Consider the following 21,385-nt stretch of genomic DNA (forward strand, 5'->3'; position numbering starts at 1 on the left):
TATCTAGCTATTCAGTAGTTTTTGCCTTTTCTTTGGCATACGGAATGCACCTTTGATTGTTCTCAGCAATCCTATCTTTTGAAACTTTATTTACTAAAAAATATTTTACTCAAAATATTTACTTGCATCGTTTGACCTAATTAGCCAATAAAAATTTGTTAATTACTGCCAACAATTTCTATCTGAATATTTTCATGAACAATGAAAATATTTCTTTTTTGTACGTATTTTCGCAAGCGATATAAGCGATTAATTCTAGAAGAATGTTGTCCAAATTATTGATCTCGTGACCTGTCTTTCTTGCCCGGTTGCATCTTGGAATCAGGCATAGTGTCATAGACTCCGGCAACCTCTTGAGTAGAATTTTCTTCTTACCTTGTTATTTCTCTTGCAACATGTTTGTCAAAGATAATAAATGATGAGTACGGTGACGTCCTGCCTCCACCGTCATAGCGACGACCCGATTAAAAATGAAGGAAAAGTCCGCTATTACGCACCCCAAAGAATGACATTTTCCACGTGGCGAGATATCATAAGCGAATCGAAAGATTCGGAACTGGTCTTGTTTTTCCGCTTTTTTTTCGGCGACTGGGAAGGGATTTTGTTAGATTGAAAAAAAAAATCATTTTTTTTATATGATTACCGTCAAGATTGTTGCGTATAATTAAGGGTGAGAGAGTTGCAGAAGGAAACAGAGCAAACTTGTAGTGTATAATCTTAAACAAAGTGAAAAAAAAATTAAACCGCCAATGAAATCCATTGGCCTTGTCTAGTGAGAGAGAAGGCACTGCTTTGAATTCGTCTTCCTCATTTTGAAACAGCAGCTCTGAGGAACAACCTGCGGGAGGGAGGTGATCTCTGCATGGTTGGAGAACTGAGGTTGGATTTTTCGATTTGCTTTCCCCCTCATCGTTTTATGCAATCAAGGCTCACCACGTTCTGATTTATGGATTGAATTTAGTTTTCGAAATTTCTCTTTTTGCCTGCTTCCCGTCAATCTTTTGGTCAACTAGTAGAACATCTAATGATTGTCTGCCAAGAGGGTTCGCTGTTTTTTTCTCAATCTCGTTGTTTCCTGGGAAGTTTACAGGGAAGCTGTTGTGAAGTACAGAGCTTTTCAAGAGTCAAGCCTCTGACTTTTATTGGGTGCCTTCACCAGTTTTTCTCAAGAAATGGGTTTTTAATAATAGTATGAGCACAGCTTTTAGGTGGGGCGTTGTCGTCGACCGTAATTTCCGTGAAGAACTGATCAGCTCAATGGGCGCTCCGCATCAGTTTTGAAGCTTCAACCCCTTCGTTTTTGCCTTAATTTTCTTTGTTGGTGATGGCGTTGACTTTATATTTGATCGAGAGTTCAAACACTCCTACATCCCTATGTAGTCTGGATGAAAACCTCTTCTTTCCTGCAGAGCATTTGTTCTGAGGCCTTGTGATTGTGAGAGCCTCTTCTTTCTTTGCTTTTTGTTTTCACCTGCCATGGAGGTAAACAAAATCTGTTTGTGTTGTCTATGATGTCCAGAGAGTTATGATATGATCTCTGGTTTTAGTTTGTCTCTCTCAGATTGTATCTGTTGCTGAATTAGCTGGATCATGAATCCTCTGCGTGTTTCTGTGAAAGGATCGCAATTTTCAGGGAAAAGAGTGACAGAATTTGGTTGCATTTAGCATTTGTTTCCTCTGTTTTTCACATGTTGCTCGAGTCACTGTGCTACTGGTAGAAGTGGATGAAAGCGATTTCGCAGCTTATGTAGAATACCCTTCAGGTCATGCACAATCCACCGTAATTTTTTAAAGTGGTGTGGTTAGGAAACTGTACAATGAAATGCCTTGTTTGATAGTATCTGCATATGTTTTGTCTGTGGTTTTTTATCAAGCCAATGAGTTCATAGTATTACATGTTGCGACAATGTTCTATTTATTTAATTCTGTGTACTTGACATGCTTACAATTACGATGGTATTGTTGGTTACAGAGCACTTTCTGGTAGCAGATTAGTGGTGTGAGGCTTGTAATCTTCGGTGAAAACGAGGCTATTGGCAACTGAGAAAGGCGGGACGTGAATATGGGGAATAAAGAATCGAGAAGTAACAGCGGCTACTACTATGATTCGCGCAGTTATGACTCCCGATCATTTCGAAGCTCATCCAATCGCTCTTCATTTTCTGAGAATTACCATGATCATGAAAGAAAAGGCACGGTACAGTCAAAATACTCCAAAATCGGTGATGATTACAGCTCGCTGGAACAGGTATCTCAACTCTATGTTCTACCTTTCATGCTTATTTACATTTCGCAAATTAAAGAACACTAGTTTCAGGCTTAATTCATTGAATAAATGTGGAAATACTTTGCATTTGTAGTCTGAGCTATTCCAAAAATATAAAGCACTAGGTTCAAGCTTAATTCACTGAGTAAATGTGGAAATGCAGGTCACAAATGCTCTTGCTCAAGCTGGCCTCGAGTCTTCCAATCTTATTGTGGGTATCGATTTCACAAAAAGCAATGAATGGACAGGTGCGCGATCATTCAACCGCAAGAGCCTACATCACCTTGAGCATACCCCTAATCCGTATGAACAGGCAATATCTATAATTGGGAGGACGCTCTCCAGTTTCAATGAAGACAATCTCATTCCTTGTTTCGGTTTTGGCGATGGTCAGTACTCGCGGATGTTGTTACTAGAGGTAACACTAACTGAAAGAGTTGCTAATTACTGGATGGTTGGAATTCCATTGGTTTTGCAGCTACGACGCATGATCAGGAAGTCTTTAGCTTTTATGCCGACAATAGACCATGTGAGGGCTTTGAGGAAGTTCTTTCCCGTTACAGAGATCTTGTTCTGGATGTACACTTGTCTGGTTAGTGTTCGACTGGATATACAGTGTATGCTCATACGGGCACTTTTGAAAATCATGCTCTAATAGGTAAGTGTCGATCCACGTGTATGCTAGATTACTCTAACGCCCTTTTGGTACCATTTTATTTCATGAAAAATCATTTGAGAAGGCAATATTAATTAATTTTAACCTAAGTCACTAACAAAGGTTATCATGCGGGTACGCAATCAATTAATGAACATCCGGAAGTAAATATAATCAAGAGAGCAAGTGCCACACCAAATTATTTTTTTTTATTTTCGATTTTTATATGAATGCACGAAAGACTATACTATATATGATGCAATGTCGTGATGCAAATGCAAGACTAAGCTAAATGACGTGCAAAAGATGACATGCAAAGGAAAATTAACTTCGTGACGTATGAATTAATTAAAATTTTAAATATGCAATTTTAAACTGATGTATAAAGATATGCTTATAGTTTAATTAAATTGATTACGTGATGTTGGAATGAATTTAGTTAACCTAAGTATACAATTCTACATGCTATGCAAACTAACATACGACCTATATGACATGGTATGAGATGACACAACAAAGATGAATGGCATGGCATGGATGACGTGGCAAGGATGAATGAATTTTTTATTTTATTTTTGGATGAATTTACTCCTCAAAATAGAACTATGTGGAAACAATTTTTATCTTGTATATTTTAGAGTTTAAATTGACCTAAACCCTAATATATTAAAGATAAATTATTTTTAACATGAGATTCTATTTAAACATGCAATTTCTATCCTAAAATAAAATCTAACCTAATTATTTTACTAAAAATATTAGATATGCAATTATCTACATGATGCTATTGTTAAAAGATACGCAATTTTTAAATATGGAAAATGGATCAATGCAATTTTTTAGCATTTTCTAGATTACATCATGCGACGGATATATTTTAAAAAATATGACAATCAAGCAAAATAAAGAAAGTAAATATGCCAATCAATATCAATCAAGAAAGTGGATATAACAATCAATTTTTGAAAAGATTTCCTAAATATTTGAATCCACTTTTTAATTTGTAATCTTACGATTAACGATTGAACTCAAATCCTTGCCTAATCGAGTATTCCATCAATAATCCTGAGATATGCTGAAATATGCAAATATATTCAAGATAGGCAATAAAAATATTTAAAATCATAATTTTACCTATCTTGCGGATATCTTTTCCAATTCAAATTGGATCGAATTGCTTGAGATCGCTTACGAATTGGACCGGCGGAGCTCACATGCACACGGATGATCACGGCGGAGGGACTTTCGATGGGACACTTTGGCAAGTACAACAACACGTGCAGATTTAATAACTTAAACCAGAGCCAAGCCAATAACTAAGTTAGTGGACTCCTTGAATGTGGTCCCAAGTCAGAGGACTCCACCGAGAATTAAATAAACAATCAAGTAGATGACAAACGCTTGGGCATGATGAAGATGTCGTCTTCGCTCCCAATGAACGAAAGTAAACCTACATGAAAATAAAGTATCGATGCCACAAGGACTTGAACGTCTCTGATGGGTTTTACTTGAAGACGACACGTCCACAACCGGGTGAGACTGAATGAGAACCTGCAACAAAAAGAAAGTGGGAAGCTTTCTGGTTCTGGAATTGATAGAACTTAATAACAATAAAAATCTAATGGAGTCAAACAGATTTTTAGAGAAAAAACTTCCCTTTTGATGTCTAAGACTTGAGTCGTTCAACACTTGAATACCTCAACTTATGTAAGTGAATGTCTCTCCATCCCCAAGGTGGAATCTTCTCCAAGTCTTCTTTGAACATTCCTCAAAGCAAAGAAAAGAAAGAAACTTTTCTCTTCTCTTTTGAAAGCTCCTTTTTTTTAATGTGAATTTTCTGTCATGTATTCCTATGTGCGCTCCTTTCTTCCCTACAAGTTTTCTTCATGATTGGTGGGTAAACATGAGAAAACAATAAAGAATTCAAAGTAGAGGCATGAATCCGTAGTGTTTCATAAGATAACGATGGTGAATATCCGAAGGCAAGGATCTTGTCTGGAATTTGTCCACTGATTACGGTGTCTTCGGGAGCACCATGTAAGTACTTTCATTGAGATTGCTAGACTTTTTGCAGGGACTTGCCAAGAAACCTTCGTTGGAAATTACCTAGACGCCTGGATCTTCGTGGATGGTTGTTCAAAGTTCTTGACCCTATTGGTGAAGCGGTGGTCAAAAAGAAAGCCTCAGTCTTCTCGGTCTCTCTCACCTTTTTCACGCTTTCCCCACCTCCTGTCTTTTTCTATGGCCGTGAGCATGTGTTGTGGCCGTCAAAATTCTCTCTAGCCGTGAATGACAATTGTGTGGCCTCCATTTTGCGAACCCTAGGCATGCTTATTTATAGAGACAGATTTAGGGTTACAAATTACCAAATTATTGCCCAAGTTTTCTTTTAATAAATCAAATTTCCTACTTGGCACTTTTATTTACAATTTTCGGCTCCCTATTGATAGTTATGGACTTTGCCCCAATTTGGTGCTCTTGTGGGCTCAATCCAAATAATTCATTTGATTCAATTAAGCCCAAAATCTCGAAATAAGTTCATCCACTGCCGATCCAATCAAATGCAAAATGTAATGCAATGAATGCTAAAAATAAATATGAAAGATGATTTTGTTATTTTTATTTAGAACTAAAATCAGTTCTAATTTTTTATGCAAAAATGACTAAAAAGGATTAATCAAAATTTAGGCATCAGCATCCGAATGAACAAATGCATGAACAAAAAGTTCCCCAAGAGCCATCGAATTTTTCATGGAAAGATACGCATGTTTTCTGATGGCTTGGATAGTGTTTTGGCCTTTTTTTGACTTTTATTGTGTGAAGGCTAGGGATGGTTCAAGAGCAATAATTGTGTGGATTTTTTGTTGCTTTTCATGTAAAGATACGCATGTTTTCTGATGGCTTGAATAGTGTTTTGGCCTTTTTTTAACTTTTATTGTGTGAAGGCTGGGGATGGTTCAAGAGCAATAATTGTGTGGATTTTTTGTTGCTTTATGATTGTAAGAAGGTATGGGCGATTGTTCAGCACTGTAATCAAGCCATAGAACTCCAAGTGAGCTTCGAGTTGTAGTACGTAGTACGAGTATTTTGCATTCCAATGAAGAATTTCTCTCTCCGATTTGTATTTGTTTCCTTGTTTTAAATTTCCAAAGTCACAATTATTATTTTGGTTCCAACAGTTTTGAGCAGATACCATCTTTGCGAGCTGGTTGGGTGGGGACATCCTCCGCTGCTACTCAGTACTCCCCACAACTTGCAAGTAGTGGCTGAGAAATGGCACCCAACAATTAATTAAAAAAAAAAGAGGGAAAATTCAGACCACAATTAATTACGAAACTTCACATGTAAGTTCTCTAAAGAGAAAAATTCCCCGACCGATTGAATCATGAACAATGACTGCGTTGACTATGGCCCTATTTATGACTTCGCATGTCCGCCACTCCGGCTTCCATCTATCATCAACGAGCCAAGGCCCCTCTTCTCCTACATTTCCCACCTCAAACAATGAGCCTTCAAGAAGCAATAGCTGCTGATAGTGTTAATGAGCTCTACAGCTTAATTGAGCGGGACGAAAACATCTTAGACAATGGATCCCAGGGCCCCTTCCCAAATACTCCACTACACGTTGCCGCAGAGCAGGGGAAAACTAAAGTGGCCATGGAGATAGCCACCTTGAAGCCGCCGTTCGCTCGGAAGCTGAATCGAGGGGGTTACAGCCCCATGCACTTGGCTTTGCAAAAGAAGCATTATCGCACTGTGAGTGCACTGATGACCCTCGACCCTGAATTGGTTCGAGTCCGAGGAAGAGGCGGGATCACCCCTTTGCATTTTGTAGCCGGGGAAAAAGGAGACAATGGGTGGGACAGTGTGGAGCTCCTGGAACTCCTGGCCGAATTCTTGTCTGCTTGCAAATCGTCCATCGAAGACTTGACGAACCAATGCGAGACTGCGGTTCATGTTGCCACTAGGACCGGCAACAACGAAGCATTCAAGGTTTTGTTTGGATGGCTTAAGCGAGTCCATCTCACACGAATCTTGGAATGGAAAGACCAAAACGGTGACACCGTCTTACACATTGCTGCATCCGAAAAGCAGCCCGAGGTATAGTTTATCGGTTTTTTGGTTCTTCGCGCTTTTGTTTTCAGATCCTTCAATACTCAGTTTTTAGTGATCTCTAAATCTTTCTATGTTGGATGATTTCGGATAAATAATTTCCTTTCGACTCTTGACATCACAATCGCTTCCACAGGACACAACAATAACTTAGTTATTCTTTTCTATTCTTTTATTTTTGCCTATTGATTAGCAAAATCTCTTTCCTTCTTTCGATATCTGTCCATCCGAACATATTGTACGAGATAGAAGCTAGTCAAATGGATGCTAACAAAGGAAAATCCGACTAAAACCAAAAAATAATCACTTTGTTGAAGGGAGAGTTGCTCCATGATCAGTTAAATACTATTTATAGAGTATATATATACACCTGTCTAAGGTAGTCTTTCTCTTCATAGTAAAACACCATAAATACAAAATGTAATCAAATCCTAAACCTTTTAGTTGACGTGATTAAGCCTTAAACTTTTTATAAAAAGTTATGGTCATTTTGGTCATCACTTCAGTGGATTCGCCTATGTTAGTTACTACTCACATGATCATTTCCCAGCTATAACCTAAACCATTTCAAGTGAAAGGATTAAATCGCACTTTTTGAAATAGACTCAGGACTTCATTAAATCGGGTAGAATGATTGTATTCAATAAGTAAGGTTAAATAAACCTCTTCCCTCTGTACATCGGCCGTTGCATCACTACGCTAGCATCATCAAACTCCAATAGACATATGGCCATGAGCTCATTTTGTGTACGATAGTAAAGCTTGTGACAAAGCAGGGACTGAAATTGAAGGGAACCGTGTACTTTAATTTCTTTCCCTTTGCAATATTTTTTCCAGATCATCAAGCTGTTGATTGGGTACACGGCTGTAAAAGCGAAGAACTTCCGGGGCAAGACCGCTCTGGACATCTTCCAAGAGAATCCTAGCGGCGATCAAGATCTAGCGAATAGGTCACGCCGTCTAGGACGTCGGGCAATTACTCCTACCCTCTCTCTATCACAGTTTTTTAGCAAGGAACTAACTTCCTTTGAGAAGTGCGCAAATTTTTTCAGAATCCCAGATGAATCCGCCCGCAACATAATCCTCATAGTGTCTTCCTTAATCGCGGCTGCCACTTACCAAGCTGCTCTCACTCCTCCAGGAGGATACTTGCAGGATTCCTCTTCAAATCCCACAGCAAATTCCACTGTCATTAACGCCAATTCCAGCAGCATGGCTACCGGGAAAACACATGGAGCCAGAGATAGTATCCGGACAGGTTCAAGACTCTATGGGTACGCGATGCTCAATAGCCTGGCCTTTTTCACCTCCATCGCCACAATCTGGGCTACCACTTTTACTGTAGAGGCCAACGCTCTGTTTCACATCCCTATACCCCTTCTCTGCCTTGCTTACTCTGTTTCTCGTATTGTCCAAATTCCGCAAGACCGTGAGGTGGAAGCAATTTACCTACTTGTACTTGCTGTGTTCTGTTTGATCGCCGTGTTTTGTGTCCCCGTGCTCTGGAGGGTAGCGTACACAAGAGTTCGGCGACGAATCGATGCCACAAGGGGATGCGTCGCAACTTTCGACGATCGAAAGATTCAACGTACTTGGCAAGCATTACTTATTTTCATAATTCTTGTCACGCTAGTTGCTGTTTAGTTGCATGTAATGGACTGCTATATTAATTCCTTGGTCACCGAAGACCTTTAATCATGCTTGAATTCGATGCTTTCCGAATAGCCTTTTTCTTAATCCAGCTTGTGAAAACGAAAAGCACCGAGCCGCAACTCGCAAAGACGGACGCCAGAAGTGCGTACGCACCAAAACGCGAAGAGCGGAATCTCTCGATTTCCTGCATTTCTGCAAAAGACGCAAACTGAGTGACCTGACAAAACACAACAACTAAGCACAGTTGCAACCCTTTTCCAAAAATTTACAAATCAAAAGTAGAAATACTGAGAAAGACAAGACATCTTAACGCATTTAAAATGTTAAAACAATAGAAACAGATAATTCAAATATTCTATACCAAATGAATGCCCTAAATTTTATAAAATAAAAAATATCGAGATTCAAAATCCTATCTTCATCAAATGAAAGATGTAAATCCAAACTTGAGGTGCCCCCACATCGTTCTCACATCATTGAAAAAAAAAAAAACCTCAACCTCGAGTTTTTGATTTTAGAATGTCGGGTTATTTGATAAAGCATATGTTTTAAAATCCTCTTGGAATTTGGAACCATATCTTTAAAATCAATCAATTTCTTGCTTTAAGAAAAGATCCCCACCAAACTTCAAGATCGATCTATCAATTGATTCTTTAAATAGCCATGATGCTAAAGTGCGTAAAAATGTAAGAGATCGAGTTTCCTCTACCAAAAATTCATACCTTCCTAGATGAATGTTGTATTGGCTACTATATGGAGACTTCTTATCTCCATCTTTTCGAATTATTAGCTCCTTTTGTAATGCTAGGGATGCCCCTATACTGTTGTACTTCATCTGTTTTAGGGTAAATTTCAAATATGGAGCTGAAGAGGAGTTGTTTTCTCAAAAGAAAATCCAAAATGGATGTTATCTCAAATAAGAACCTGAAGTGGTTAACTAAGTCTGAAAGAATTACTTGGAGAGGGGTCACTTAATTGCGACCACCACTTACCAAGCCACCCTCAGTCCTCCGAGAGTATATTGGCAAGACTCCTTTGCTAATCTCCTGGCGAATTCAACTGTAGTTACCGCCAATAATTCCAGCAACATTGCCATTGGGAGACCTCGTTAAGCCAGAAACATGATCCTGAACATTTGGGAGCTATTCGGGTTCACCATCCTCAACAACACCACTTTTTTACGCCTCCATCGGCACAATCTGGGTCACCGCTCTTTCACTAATTCCCGACACTTTGATGGTTCACTTCTCTATATCATTTCTCAGCCTTGCCTACATTTTTTTCCCTTGCGATCGATTACCTGCAATCCAACCCGGCCGAAGGAATTTTCCTAAGGTCATTTTGTTACTCCTCGGTGATAGTCGTGTTTTGTCTCCCCTTGTTCGTGGCTATATCATATGGTATCTTCCAATCAAAGATGAGATACCCTAGCACATATAAAAACAACTAGATCCTGTAAATAGCAGGAATATTAGCTCAATATAACTCTCAATAAGGTTTTACTTTTTCTTTTATGTTCATAAGCTAAAATATGCTTAAATGGAACTATCACAATATTAATAAAGATAAAAAAAGGGTAATAAAGTAGTAAAAAGAATACATAATTGTTTTCATCTATGAAATAGGTTGAGATGAAAATATATTCACACATATGAACAACAAAGTGAAAAACTTGTGAATAGTAGTGGGGGGCAGATTTGAGTTTGTTATGAAAAGTTAAGGAACTAAATTGAACAAATTGAAAGTTGATGGACTAGATTGAATATTTAGAAATAGTTAAAAGATTGTATTGAACATATCAAAAGTTCAAAATCACGTTACACGCTGCGCCAAAATTTATGAATTATTAGCATCGTTTTCTAAAAGGAAAATACTGAAGGGCCAATCTTCTTTTGGGTGTTGTTAATGAGGATAATATGAAACTAGCCTGTTGACACACCAGCTCCATCATCAGATCCACGAAAATCGCCGCCTTAATAGCTTTGGCCTTTTATGTTTACATGCTCTTTTCTGCTCAATTTGCACTTGATTCGACAAAGAAAAACACAGCATCTCCCTACAATCCGCGAGCTAAGAAGAGATTTGCTTGACGATACTTGATATACGTGCAATGGAAGAGATGATCTACATCTGCAATAACATTTTTCAGGTTCAAACATTAATTTAAAACTGAAAACCTTGCAGCGAATTTATGTAACTCTCTCAGACAGCAACAATGGCCACAATTCTTGGCGGCAATCTACATGACATGCTCTAGCATGTCGACCATTCGCGTATCGTAATGATCGTCACGTGCAAATTAATCGAAATCCGAAATCTACCAATGATGGTAAATTTTCAAATTTTCCAATGACTACACCATATAGATTGGCATGAAAATTACGGGTGGCCATGCACAATGCACAACTCTGCTGCTTCCAGTTTTTGCTTGTGAATGTTATGTCATCAACCGATTTTAGTATAGGTAGAGTCATTCTCTATGCATATCAATAGAGCGTGAACGACCGTCAGCATAGTGTGTACGTGGTGCGGAAATATACTATCCGGCTATTCAGTAGTTTTTGCCTTTTCTTTGGCATACGTAATGCACCTTTGATTGTTCTTAGCAATCCTATCTTTTGAAACTTTAAAATTCCATTTATTTCGCGAAAAATAAATAATCTAGAAAAGATTTTCCTCAAAATATTTACTTGCATCGTTTGACCTAATTAGCCAATAAAAATTTGTTAATTATTGCCAACAATTTCTATCTAAATATTTTCATGAACAATGAAAATATTTCTTTTTTGCACGTATTTTCATAAGCGATATAAGCGATTAATTCTAGAAGATTGTTGTCCAAATTATTGATCTCGTGACCTGTCTTTCTTGCCCGGTTGCATCTTGGAATCAGGCATAGTGTCATAGACTCCGGCAACCTCTTGAGTAGAATTTTCTTCTTACCTTGTTATTTCTCTTGCAGCATGTTTGTCAAAGATAATAAATGATGAGTACGGTGACGTCCTGCCTCCACCGTCATAGTGACGACCCGATTAAAAATGAAGGAAAAGTCCGCTATTACGCACCCCAAAGAATGACTTTTCCACGTGGCGAGATATCATAAGCGAATCGAAAGATTCGGAATTGGTCCTGTTTTTCCGCTTATTTTTCGGCGACTGAGAAGGGATTTTGTTAGATTGAAAAAAAAAATCATTTTTTTATATGATTACCGTCAAGATTGTTGCGTATAATTAAGGGTGAGAGAGTTGCAGAAGGAAACAAAGCAAACTTGTAGGGTACAATCTTAAACAAAGTAAAAAAATTAAACCGCTAATGAACTCCATTGGCCTTGTCTAGTGAGAGAGAAGGCTCTGCTTTGAATTCGTCTTCCTCATTTTGAAACAGCAGCTCTGAGGAACAACCTGCGGGACGGAGGTGACCTCTGCATGCTTGGAGAACTACCAATAATTTATGGACCCAAAATATATTATGTATGAGCATCACAATAGCTGTTCATGGGCTTCAGCTCAAACTACCAATAACATATGGACCCAAAATATATAAGTAGTAGAGGAGCAAGACTCTCGTACCTTCCTGTCGATGGAGAGAATGAACCGTACCCCAACACTGGTTCTATACCTAAGAGCTATCCTCTCCCAATTAAGATTTGGGAGTTCAATAATGTTCTAGGGATTCGATGCCCATATGCTCTGGCTTTGTTTTGTAATATTCTGTGTTTTGCTTCGCTTCAATTTGTTTTGCATGACGATGGAGAGACGATTTTGACACTTTTATAGTTCCCGTTGATAATGTTGTTGTTTAGCCTCGAGAGCAAGGAGTTTAAGTTTCTGAATTTCCTTTTCAAAATTGGAGGATTTTGAGCTTGAAGAAGAATACGAGGCTGAGCATGTTTTCCATGACGAGGGAGACTCTCCTGTTGATATGGATTTAGATGAGGAAAATTGTCAAAAAAAATCTAAATCTTTTGCATTTTCATCAATTCATTCTTAAACCTTTTAACTTTGTCTATTTAGTTATAAGATTTTTCATTTTATGTCAATTCAGTCCTATTGGCTGGAAATCACTAATGTGGATGCCGATAATCCTACGTGGCACCCCTAGTGTTGACATGGATACTTTTTAATAATTTTACAAAAAAAATTGAATTCTTCTTAATCATTTTTCTTTCTATTTTTATTATTATTTTTGGGTTTAGAGGCCGGTAGCCCTTGCCCATGGAGGGGCGAGGGTTGCCCGCCCCCGCCCGCCTATAAAACCATGGCGAGGCCATCAATGACCAGATCTGGCTACAACAAGGGCCAAGCAAGGGCCGTGATCCCCTTGCTGTGGCCCGCAAGGGCTTCCCAACCCTTGCCCAATGTCCAGCGGGGCTCGCTGACTCATGCCTAGGGGCCGACGATACCTACCGGCAGGGGCGTCGGCCTCCGCACCTAGAAATAAAAGAGCAAAAAAATATATAAAATAATAAATGAGAAAAAATCATTTAAAAAACTACAAATTGTCCATGTCAAGCTGGTGATGCCACATAGGATGGTTGGCATCCACATCAGCAATTTCCGACCAATAGAAATGAATCAACAAAAAATGAAAATGTTTAAGACTAAATCGGCAAACTTAAAAGGTATAAAATTGAATTGGCACAAGTGCAAAGTGTTTAAGACTTTTTTGTGACAATTGTCCTGATTTAGATTCATATGAGAGTCGGTTGGAGACATTTGAAGCGATAGTAAAGGGAAAGAACAACGGGTAATCGAAAATAGATTTATTACACAAGGGAACTTAAACAATCAATCGATAGATCGGTCTTGAAGTTTGGTTGGAATATTTTCTTGATGCGAGAAATTGATTGCTTTTGCAGATGTGGTTCCAAATTCCAAAGAGGATTGTAGCACGTATTCTTTATCACATAACCCGACATTCGAAAAACTCGAGGCTGAGTTTTTTTTCTATTAGATGGCATGAGAATGATGTGTGGCACCTCAAGTTTGGATTTACATTTTTTTTGTTGTTGATGAATTCAGGATTTTAAAATTCGATATTCCCTTCTTCAATAAAATTTAGGACATTCGTTCATGTTATTTTGATCTAATTAAATGTGTTAAGATATGTTACCTTTGATATGAAGATGTCATAAGATGTAGCTGTTCTTTTACGTTTTAGATAGGCTATTCAAAGTCCCCGCATTCAAGCAAGATTAAAGTTCTTCTTCAGTGGCGAAGGAATTAATGGATAAATGCAGCTAATAAAAATGAGTTTGGTTCTCTTCTTGCGAGCCTTAAGACAAGAAACATAGATCAGATGCAGCCCCGATAACAATAGTTAAAAGTACATAAATAAAATGTGAGCCACATTGAGGCAATCGAGGCGAAAAAAGCCATGCTATTGCAGATCGTGTACACAACTAGAGCCAATCCGCTCAGGATGATGTTTCCGGCGCGATGTGGTTTTGCAAGAGCAATCGCGATTTAGTCCTTTCACCTAGAAATTATTTAACGTGCTAGCTAGAACTTGCGAATATGAGTCGTAACATAAGGGAATTCACAAAAGCAATGACCCAAATGACTATGATGTTTCACAAAAGTTAGGACTTAATCACATCAAATAGAAGGTTTAGGATTTAATCATATTTTGTATTTGTGGTTTTTTGCTATGAACATAAAGACTACATTAGACAGGTATGGAGTAATTTTCCCATCCAGAAAGTGATTATATTATGGTTGGGTCGGATCGTCCTTGTTAGGATCCATTTCACTAACTTCCATCTCGCACGACATTGTTGTAGTTGTTGTTGTCGTTTTTTTTTTTCTTTTGGGGGCAGCTGCTTGAGAAGTACTCTAGTAGCCCGACTGCAATAACCGAGCCGAGCAAGTCTTGCTGGTCTCGAGCAAGGGCGAGGATCGCCTCACCGGCATGGAGTGAGGCCTCGCATTCCCTAGCCCGTGGCCGGCGACATGCAGAGAAAAACAGAAAAGAAAAAATGAAAAATATTATAAAAGAACATAAAATTCGTGAATTAAAACAAAGAAATAAAAAAAATGATGAAGAATAATTAAAAAAGAAAAGGGATGTGAAGGAGTGGAGGGAAAATATTTTCCTCTTTGAAAGAGGAAACCACATCTACCACAGTTTTGAATGAGCTCTTTTAATAGACTAAAAATATTTTCTTTGATTAACTTATTTTCCGTGAAATAAATGTCGGAAAATAAAAATAAAAAGGTTTTTCCAAAAAAATATTTGCAGCGAAGAGAACGGAGCTTTAAACTAGAGAGTGACATCCCTTGTAAGTGTTGGGGATAGTATGGTTCAAATCATATTTTCAATTTTTTTATGAACTTTTTTTCTTTTCCATTTTTCCCCTTTGCCGGACCACCTCAAGCGAGGGCTGTCCTTGGGCGACCTCGTTGAGGACGGCGGTGGCCGGGCCAACGGGGCAGATGATTCCAACTTCAAGTAAGCCTATTAGAAAAGTTCAAGATTAAAACAAAATTAAAAAAAAATCGAAAAGTGCATCAAAGCGCCATGTGGAAAGGTCATGTACTATATTGCCCACTACTCGTTAACGTGGTCGATTCTCCATTATTTTGACCGGACAAATATGGACATATTTATATTGCTCATTATGTCACTCTCTGGTCATTAATGAGAGAGTGACATTCCTAATAACTGGAGCTGGGGATAGTATGGTCGGAGCCATATTTTCCAACTTTTTTTTTTATCAATTCTTTCCTTTTTTTTTTTTCTTCTTTTTCCCTTCGCCCCATCGCCCACCTCGACAGAGGTCGACCATCTCAGGCGAGGGCTGTCCTCGCCTGCCTCGGGCTACCTTGTTGAGGAAGCCGGCGATGGCAATGGCAATGGCGATGACGAGGATGATGTTCTCATGCAAGGAGAAGAAACAGACAACGTAGGCGCAGCGGAGGACGATGAGAACGACACAGAAGAGGAGCGCCCCCACAAGGATGTTCCTGAGGAAGCTCGATTTGGCCTAAGATGGCTCCATCACCGGAGAGATTGCGATCTTAGAGCAGCCATCTTAGAGCTAGATCTGAGAGAGAGAGAGATGTGGAGATTATCGAGAGCAGAAGCGAGCGGAGGTGTGGTTGGTTTGGCTCCGACGACGGTTGCCACATCGTCACCAAGCATCAAACTGCTCTTTGAAATCAAACAGCAGAGTCAAAGACTTTGCATTGCAAAGCTCATTACATAGCTGGATGGTAACAAAAGGGAAAAAGATAACTGCTGGCCAGGAAAGGGCGGCTCGAACCAAAATTCGACCGTTGCCAAAGTTCATTACATTGCTCAAGGATAATAAAAAAGAAAATAAAAAAAAATACCTACTGGCCAGGAAAGCGGACGACTAAATTGACCTTGTCGAACCCAAATCCGACCGATTCCAGATAGGAAATTATCTTCTTGGCGGTACACTTGCTAACGTACGCTTCGATTTTCAAGCAATCCATATTGCCGCGATCAAGTAAGTGTGGATTCATCAACGCTGCCAACGTCTTCGCCTGCTCCAGCGAAGACAGCAGCAATACTTGACCATCCTTGATTAGATCGATGATCTCGATGAGTTCATCTAGGAATATATCTCGTGTGAGGAGATACTCGTCACGTTGGTCCTTACTGAAGACCCAAAAAGAAAAAGAAAAAAATTGAGAGCCCGGAAAATAAAAAGAACAAAAAAGGAAAATTTGCGATAGAGTCACCTGATATTTGCCCTAGATCGATATTTCTGCCAATCCTGCTCCGCGGTTATGTAGGTATTGTATCTTTGACAGAGAAGCGCAGCGCTGCTCAATGGAGAAGACATTGCGAAGAAGAGATATGTCAGTGGTGTTCTACAAGAAAGAGAGAACAATTCTTATGGTGGTCTCTTTATGTGTGAGACACTCAACCAAATATTACAGAATCAATTACAATCGATTAGAATGATATCCAGACTATTATACGTCCTTAGAATATCATAATTTATCTAACATAATCTAAATATATCCAACATAATATCCTACTATCATAATATACGTAATATTATCGAAATTTATCTAGCAGAATATAAAAGCAATAAAATTTATCTAACGGAACAAGTCCTCAGAATATCATTGGATTGCTTCAGTCTCGGGTATGTCTTGCGTCCCATATGAGCATTGTTCAGATTACACATGGACCGTCTTTATACACGGCGTTTTCAAAGATGATGGAGAACATCAGTTCTCCCCAGTTCCATATTAATGTGATGAAAGCAACTTCAAAGTCCAGCTTTCCCCATCGAATGATAGAGATTTTTAAGTACATTGTAGTACTGAACAAACTTTATATGATCTGATATAGACTCCTTGTCTCTACTACCATAAGCATGTACTCTGTTATAATTTAAAATGGTACATCATCTACAGAGAAAGCTATCAAGAATAATTCATTATAAATGGAGAATCATATTTACAATCGCTCGTATGCTCTCGTGTTTCTCATGCCTAGATTATACCTAAGCTCAATATATTTACAAACAAAATAACTCACTCAGATATTAAAACTCACAGCTCAAATCAATGGTGTTCAAGTCCAGGCAAAGCTCGACGTACGGCTTCTTCTCGAAAACATTACGTACGTTTTCTCCTCATACGACTTCTGCTCTTCGCTATGCGGCAATTTAGAACAAGAGAGGAGGGGGCCTACAAGTCTTCTTTTTCTTCTATGTCAGGAGGCTACTGCGGGGGGGGTAGAAATAGGGTTAATACCACGAAAAACGTACACATGATAAATTTATCTCAAATTATTTTTTTGACCACTAAAAATCACAAACTGATATACATGTAACAAATTTACCCCAAACTAATATGTTTTATCATAAAAAATCACAAACCGATGCACATGTGACAAATTCACCATTCGTTAAATTAGGTTAATACCATAAAAAATTTCAAATTGATATACCTATAACGAGCAAAGGGTAAAAATCCTAAAGTGATAGATCTATGAACTGCCATATGCCATCTAACTCGGCAATTTAATGGTTAATTTAACGAAAATTAACAGAAGATAAATTTGTTATAAATATACCAATTTAGGGTAAATTTATCTTATGTATATCAGTTTGAGGTTTTTTGTAGTCAAAAAAATAGTTTGAGATAAATTTATCATAGGGATACCAGTTTAGGATTTTCTGTGGTACTAACCCATAGAAATAAAAGCCAAAAAACCCTAATCTAAGTCATTTGTTTCTTTCCTCGCAAAAGACTTCTCTACCCCGAATGATGAATACATATGTCTATAACATGTGCCTCTTATTTTGTCCTGTAGTGTCCGGTATTCCCCTTCTGCTGAACACTGAACACGTCTTTCACTGTACGAGATTTAAAGAACTTATTTCTTGATCGGTCAAATGTTACGTATTTAACAAATGGGTATATATCGCATTCAAACTCGAGTTATAAATTTAACATATCCAATACTAACTCCACAAAAATATTTGTGATTCGCGACGACCGACAAACGGAGGGCGGGGGCAGCGATTGGTAAGGGACGGTGATTGGTGGGCAATGGCAGGGGACGGTAGGCGGATGTCGGCGGGGGACGGTGGTTGGCGACGACCGACAAACGAAGGGTGATAGAGAGAGTGCGATAAGGACTTAAGAAAAAAACAAAAGGCTTTGATGGATTATTTCTCATTTCTGTTTCTAGAATAAAGAAGTTACAATTTTTAGTTTCTCATTTATCTTTCAAATCTATTTCTCAAACAAAAAAATTGTTTTAGAAATAGAAAAAATATAATCATGCCAAAGATTTAGAACTTTTTTGACAATTTTTGTAGTCTAAATCCATATCAACAGGAGAGGGGCTTTTCCCCAAAATCATCTCTCAATAAGGTTTTACTTTTTCTGTTGTAAAAATCACAAGCTAAAATCTGCTTGAATGGAACTATCGCAATATTTATAAAGATAAAAAAGGTAATAAAGAAAAAAAAGATTGCATATTTTTTTCATTTAGCAAATAGGTTGAAATGAATATATATATAAAATATGGACAACAGTATAATTATAAAAACTTGTGAATAGTATTGGAGAACTTATTCGAGTTTGTTATAGAAAGTTGAGAGACTATATTTAAACAAATTGAAAACTGATAGACTAGATTGACTATTTAAAATTATTTTAAAGATCATATTAAACATATCAAAATTTAGGAGGAAAATTTTTTTTAAAAAAAAGGGTTCGAAATACCTTTATTTTCTCAAATAAGAGCCTGAAGTTGCCCTTGTTTCAAAGAAGGGCTCAAAGTGCCCTCATTGTCTCAAATAAGGGTCTAAAAAGGATATTGCTTTAAATAAGGGTCTAAAGTGGTTATATAGTCTTAAAAATGAGCTTGAGCTCACTGGTTGGTAGGTACATTTCCGTAATTTAATTGTTTTTTTAATTTTTTATTTGTTTTTTTCCTTTTTTATGTTTCTAAAAAATAAAAAAAAAACTAAAAGTAAAAAAAAAAAATGATAGAAACCAAGCGGGAGGGTAGCCCTCCCGCTTGCGACTATCGCCCCAACGCTAGTGGAGCAACGGCGATGGCTACCAGGGTCACCAACACCTCGATAACCTCGCCAACTAGAGTCGAGAGCGGGGAGAGGGTCGTCGGCCCTCACCCAAGTCTAGGGGGAGGGTCACGGCCCTCTGCCGGACCGGGGTGATGATCGCCGCCAAGATGCCGGTGACCTAGCCGGCCATCGCTACTGCCCCACCGGCAATGGGGCGGCCACGGGCGAGAGGCGGCCCCTCCGACTTGGATACACTTTTATTTTTTTTTCTTTTAGTTTTTTATTTTTAATTTAATTTAATTAAAAACTCAGTTAAAATTGTAAATTGACCAAAAAAAAAAAAAAAAGCCCTTGATCGACCGAAGTATTAGGTCGGTTGGCCGGCCGGCAAATCGGGCCCTTATCTAAAAATGCCATGATCACTTCAGGTCCTTATTTGAGACAATGAGGGAACCGATGTCCTTCTTTGAAACAAAATCAACTTGAGGCCTTTATTTGAAAAATTAAGAGCACTTGGGGCCTTTATATGGAATTTTCCCAATTTAGGAATTATTAGCATCGTTTTTGCAAAAAGGAATTTCAAATTATTTGACTTCTTGCTCTTTAGGCGCATCAACTATCTTATGAAAGGAAACTATTAAAGCGTCAATCTTCTTTTGGGTGTTGTTACCAAGGATAATAAGAAAGTTTGATTTTGGCACCTCAGCTCGATCATCAATCCACGAAAATCACGGCCTTAATAGATTTGTCATTTTATGTTTATGACACGGGCTGAGGTTTTCGTACCCCAACCGGTTGGGTCGACCCTCATCTCTAGGCCCATGACAATTACCTGCTCTTTTCTGCTTAACTTGCACTTGATCCCACAAAAAACAGAGCATCTCCCTTCATCCTTAACGACAAGAGATCCAAGCATTTCCTCTAGCGAGCCAATCCCATGCGTTCAGTAAGGTTTAGAATGCTGTCGATGATTGTTCTCCACGGCCATCAATTTATCACATGAATCCCAGGAAGATATGTAATTCCATTCACCTTAGGAATCTGATCATGCAATGATTTTTTTTATTTTAAATAATTTTTGTAAAAACCAAAAAATGCTTAAAAAATTATTTGAAATATTAGAATAATATGAAAAAATGTCCAAGTTAGTGCCAGCCTTGCCACGTAGGACAGTCGACGTTCACATCAGCGATTTTTAGTCAAAATTGGCCGGATTAACTCAATTGGCATAAATGCAAAAAGTTTAGGACTTAATTAATATTAATACAATAAGTTTAGGACTCTTTTGACACTTCTCCCCACATGGAAACCAGACTTATACTCCAAATTAGACAAGAACCACCACCAACTGTACTAAATTCTAGCTACGGTCTCACAGTATGGAGTCTGTTGCGCGGAACAAGCGATCGAACGATAAAATAGACAGAACAAGAAAATAAATCGGACACCGGATGTACGTGGTTCGGTCGTAGAGACCTATGCCCATGGGGAGAGCAGCAACGAATTCCACTATAGAACGAGCGATACACGGAGATTACGGACCACACTCGAGTCACTCAAACACTTACAGTGTTTCCCAAGCCCCAATTACATCCAAGAACGCACACAGTGTTTAGCCTCCAATTCCTAACGAAATAATCTCTCAATCTCGCAAAGGAATTAAAACAAATCTAACCTCAAGATTTAATCGGTCTCGACACTTGAATTCTTGATGTAATTCCACGAACAAGACGAAGTCCCAATGTCAAGCACTCGCTTGGAAACGGCGCTTCAAGAACTTCACGGCAGCACTAGCCCAAGTCTTCGTAAAAAAAAAAAACGTCCACTGATATATACTCTACATATATATATGCATGAGGAAACCAACCTGACTTGAACTAGGAAACGTTGAAGTCAACTCAAACCCATACATGGATATTCACGCCTTTTGATTCACTGGATATCATTCAGATTCTCTTCTTCTTCTTCTTTTTCTTTTTTGGACGACTCTAATAGCTCAAAGGGATAAACATCCGTGGATAACAAAACAGATTTTGTTCAAATCTTGATCGCTTCTTCAACGTAGAAATAATCTGTTATATTTCATGATCAAGATAAATTTATATTCGAAATTCGAATTTTTGCTTCGGGCTCAAACTCGAGACATATTTTAACAATCTCCACCTTGGCTCGA

The 21,385-nt window shown here is 38.3% G+C and overlaps 2 protein-coding genes across 2 annotated transcripts; both read left to right on the plus strand.

Moving 5' to 3' along the window:
• The first annotated feature begins 1,428 nt into the window (after positions 1-1,428).
• Positions 1,429-2,863, plus strand: LOC125316494 (E3 ubiquitin-protein ligase RGLG2-like). The gene is made up of 4 exons (XM_048284847.1): positions 1,429-1,482; positions 1,973-2,248; positions 2,430-2,655; positions 2,745-2,863. The coding sequence occupies exons 2-4, from the start codon at positions 2,063-2,065 to the stop codon at positions 2,861-2,863; spliced, it is 531 nt and encodes a 176-aa protein (XP_048140804.1). The 5' UTR covers positions 1,429-1,482; positions 1,973-2,062.
• A 3,562-nt stretch (positions 2,864-6,425) lies between these two features.
• LOC115733654 (ankyrin repeat-containing protein BDA1-like) lies at positions 6,426-8,678 on the plus strand. The gene is made up of 2 exons (XM_048284848.1): positions 6,426-7,022; positions 7,872-8,678. The coding sequence occupies exons 1-2, from the start codon at positions 6,426-6,428 to the stop codon at positions 8,676-8,678; spliced, it is 1,404 nt and encodes a 467-aa protein (XP_048140805.1).
• The last annotated feature ends 12,707 nt before the right edge of the window (positions 8,679-21,385 follow it).

The sequence above is a fragment of the Rhodamnia argentea genome, chromosome 9, assembly GCF_020921035.1.
Source record: "Rhodamnia argentea isolate NSW1041297 chromosome 9, ASM2092103v1, whole genome shotgun sequence".
In the NCBI taxonomy this organism is placed as follows: Eukaryota; Viridiplantae; Streptophyta; class Magnoliopsida; order Myrtales; family Myrtaceae; genus Rhodamnia; species Rhodamnia argentea.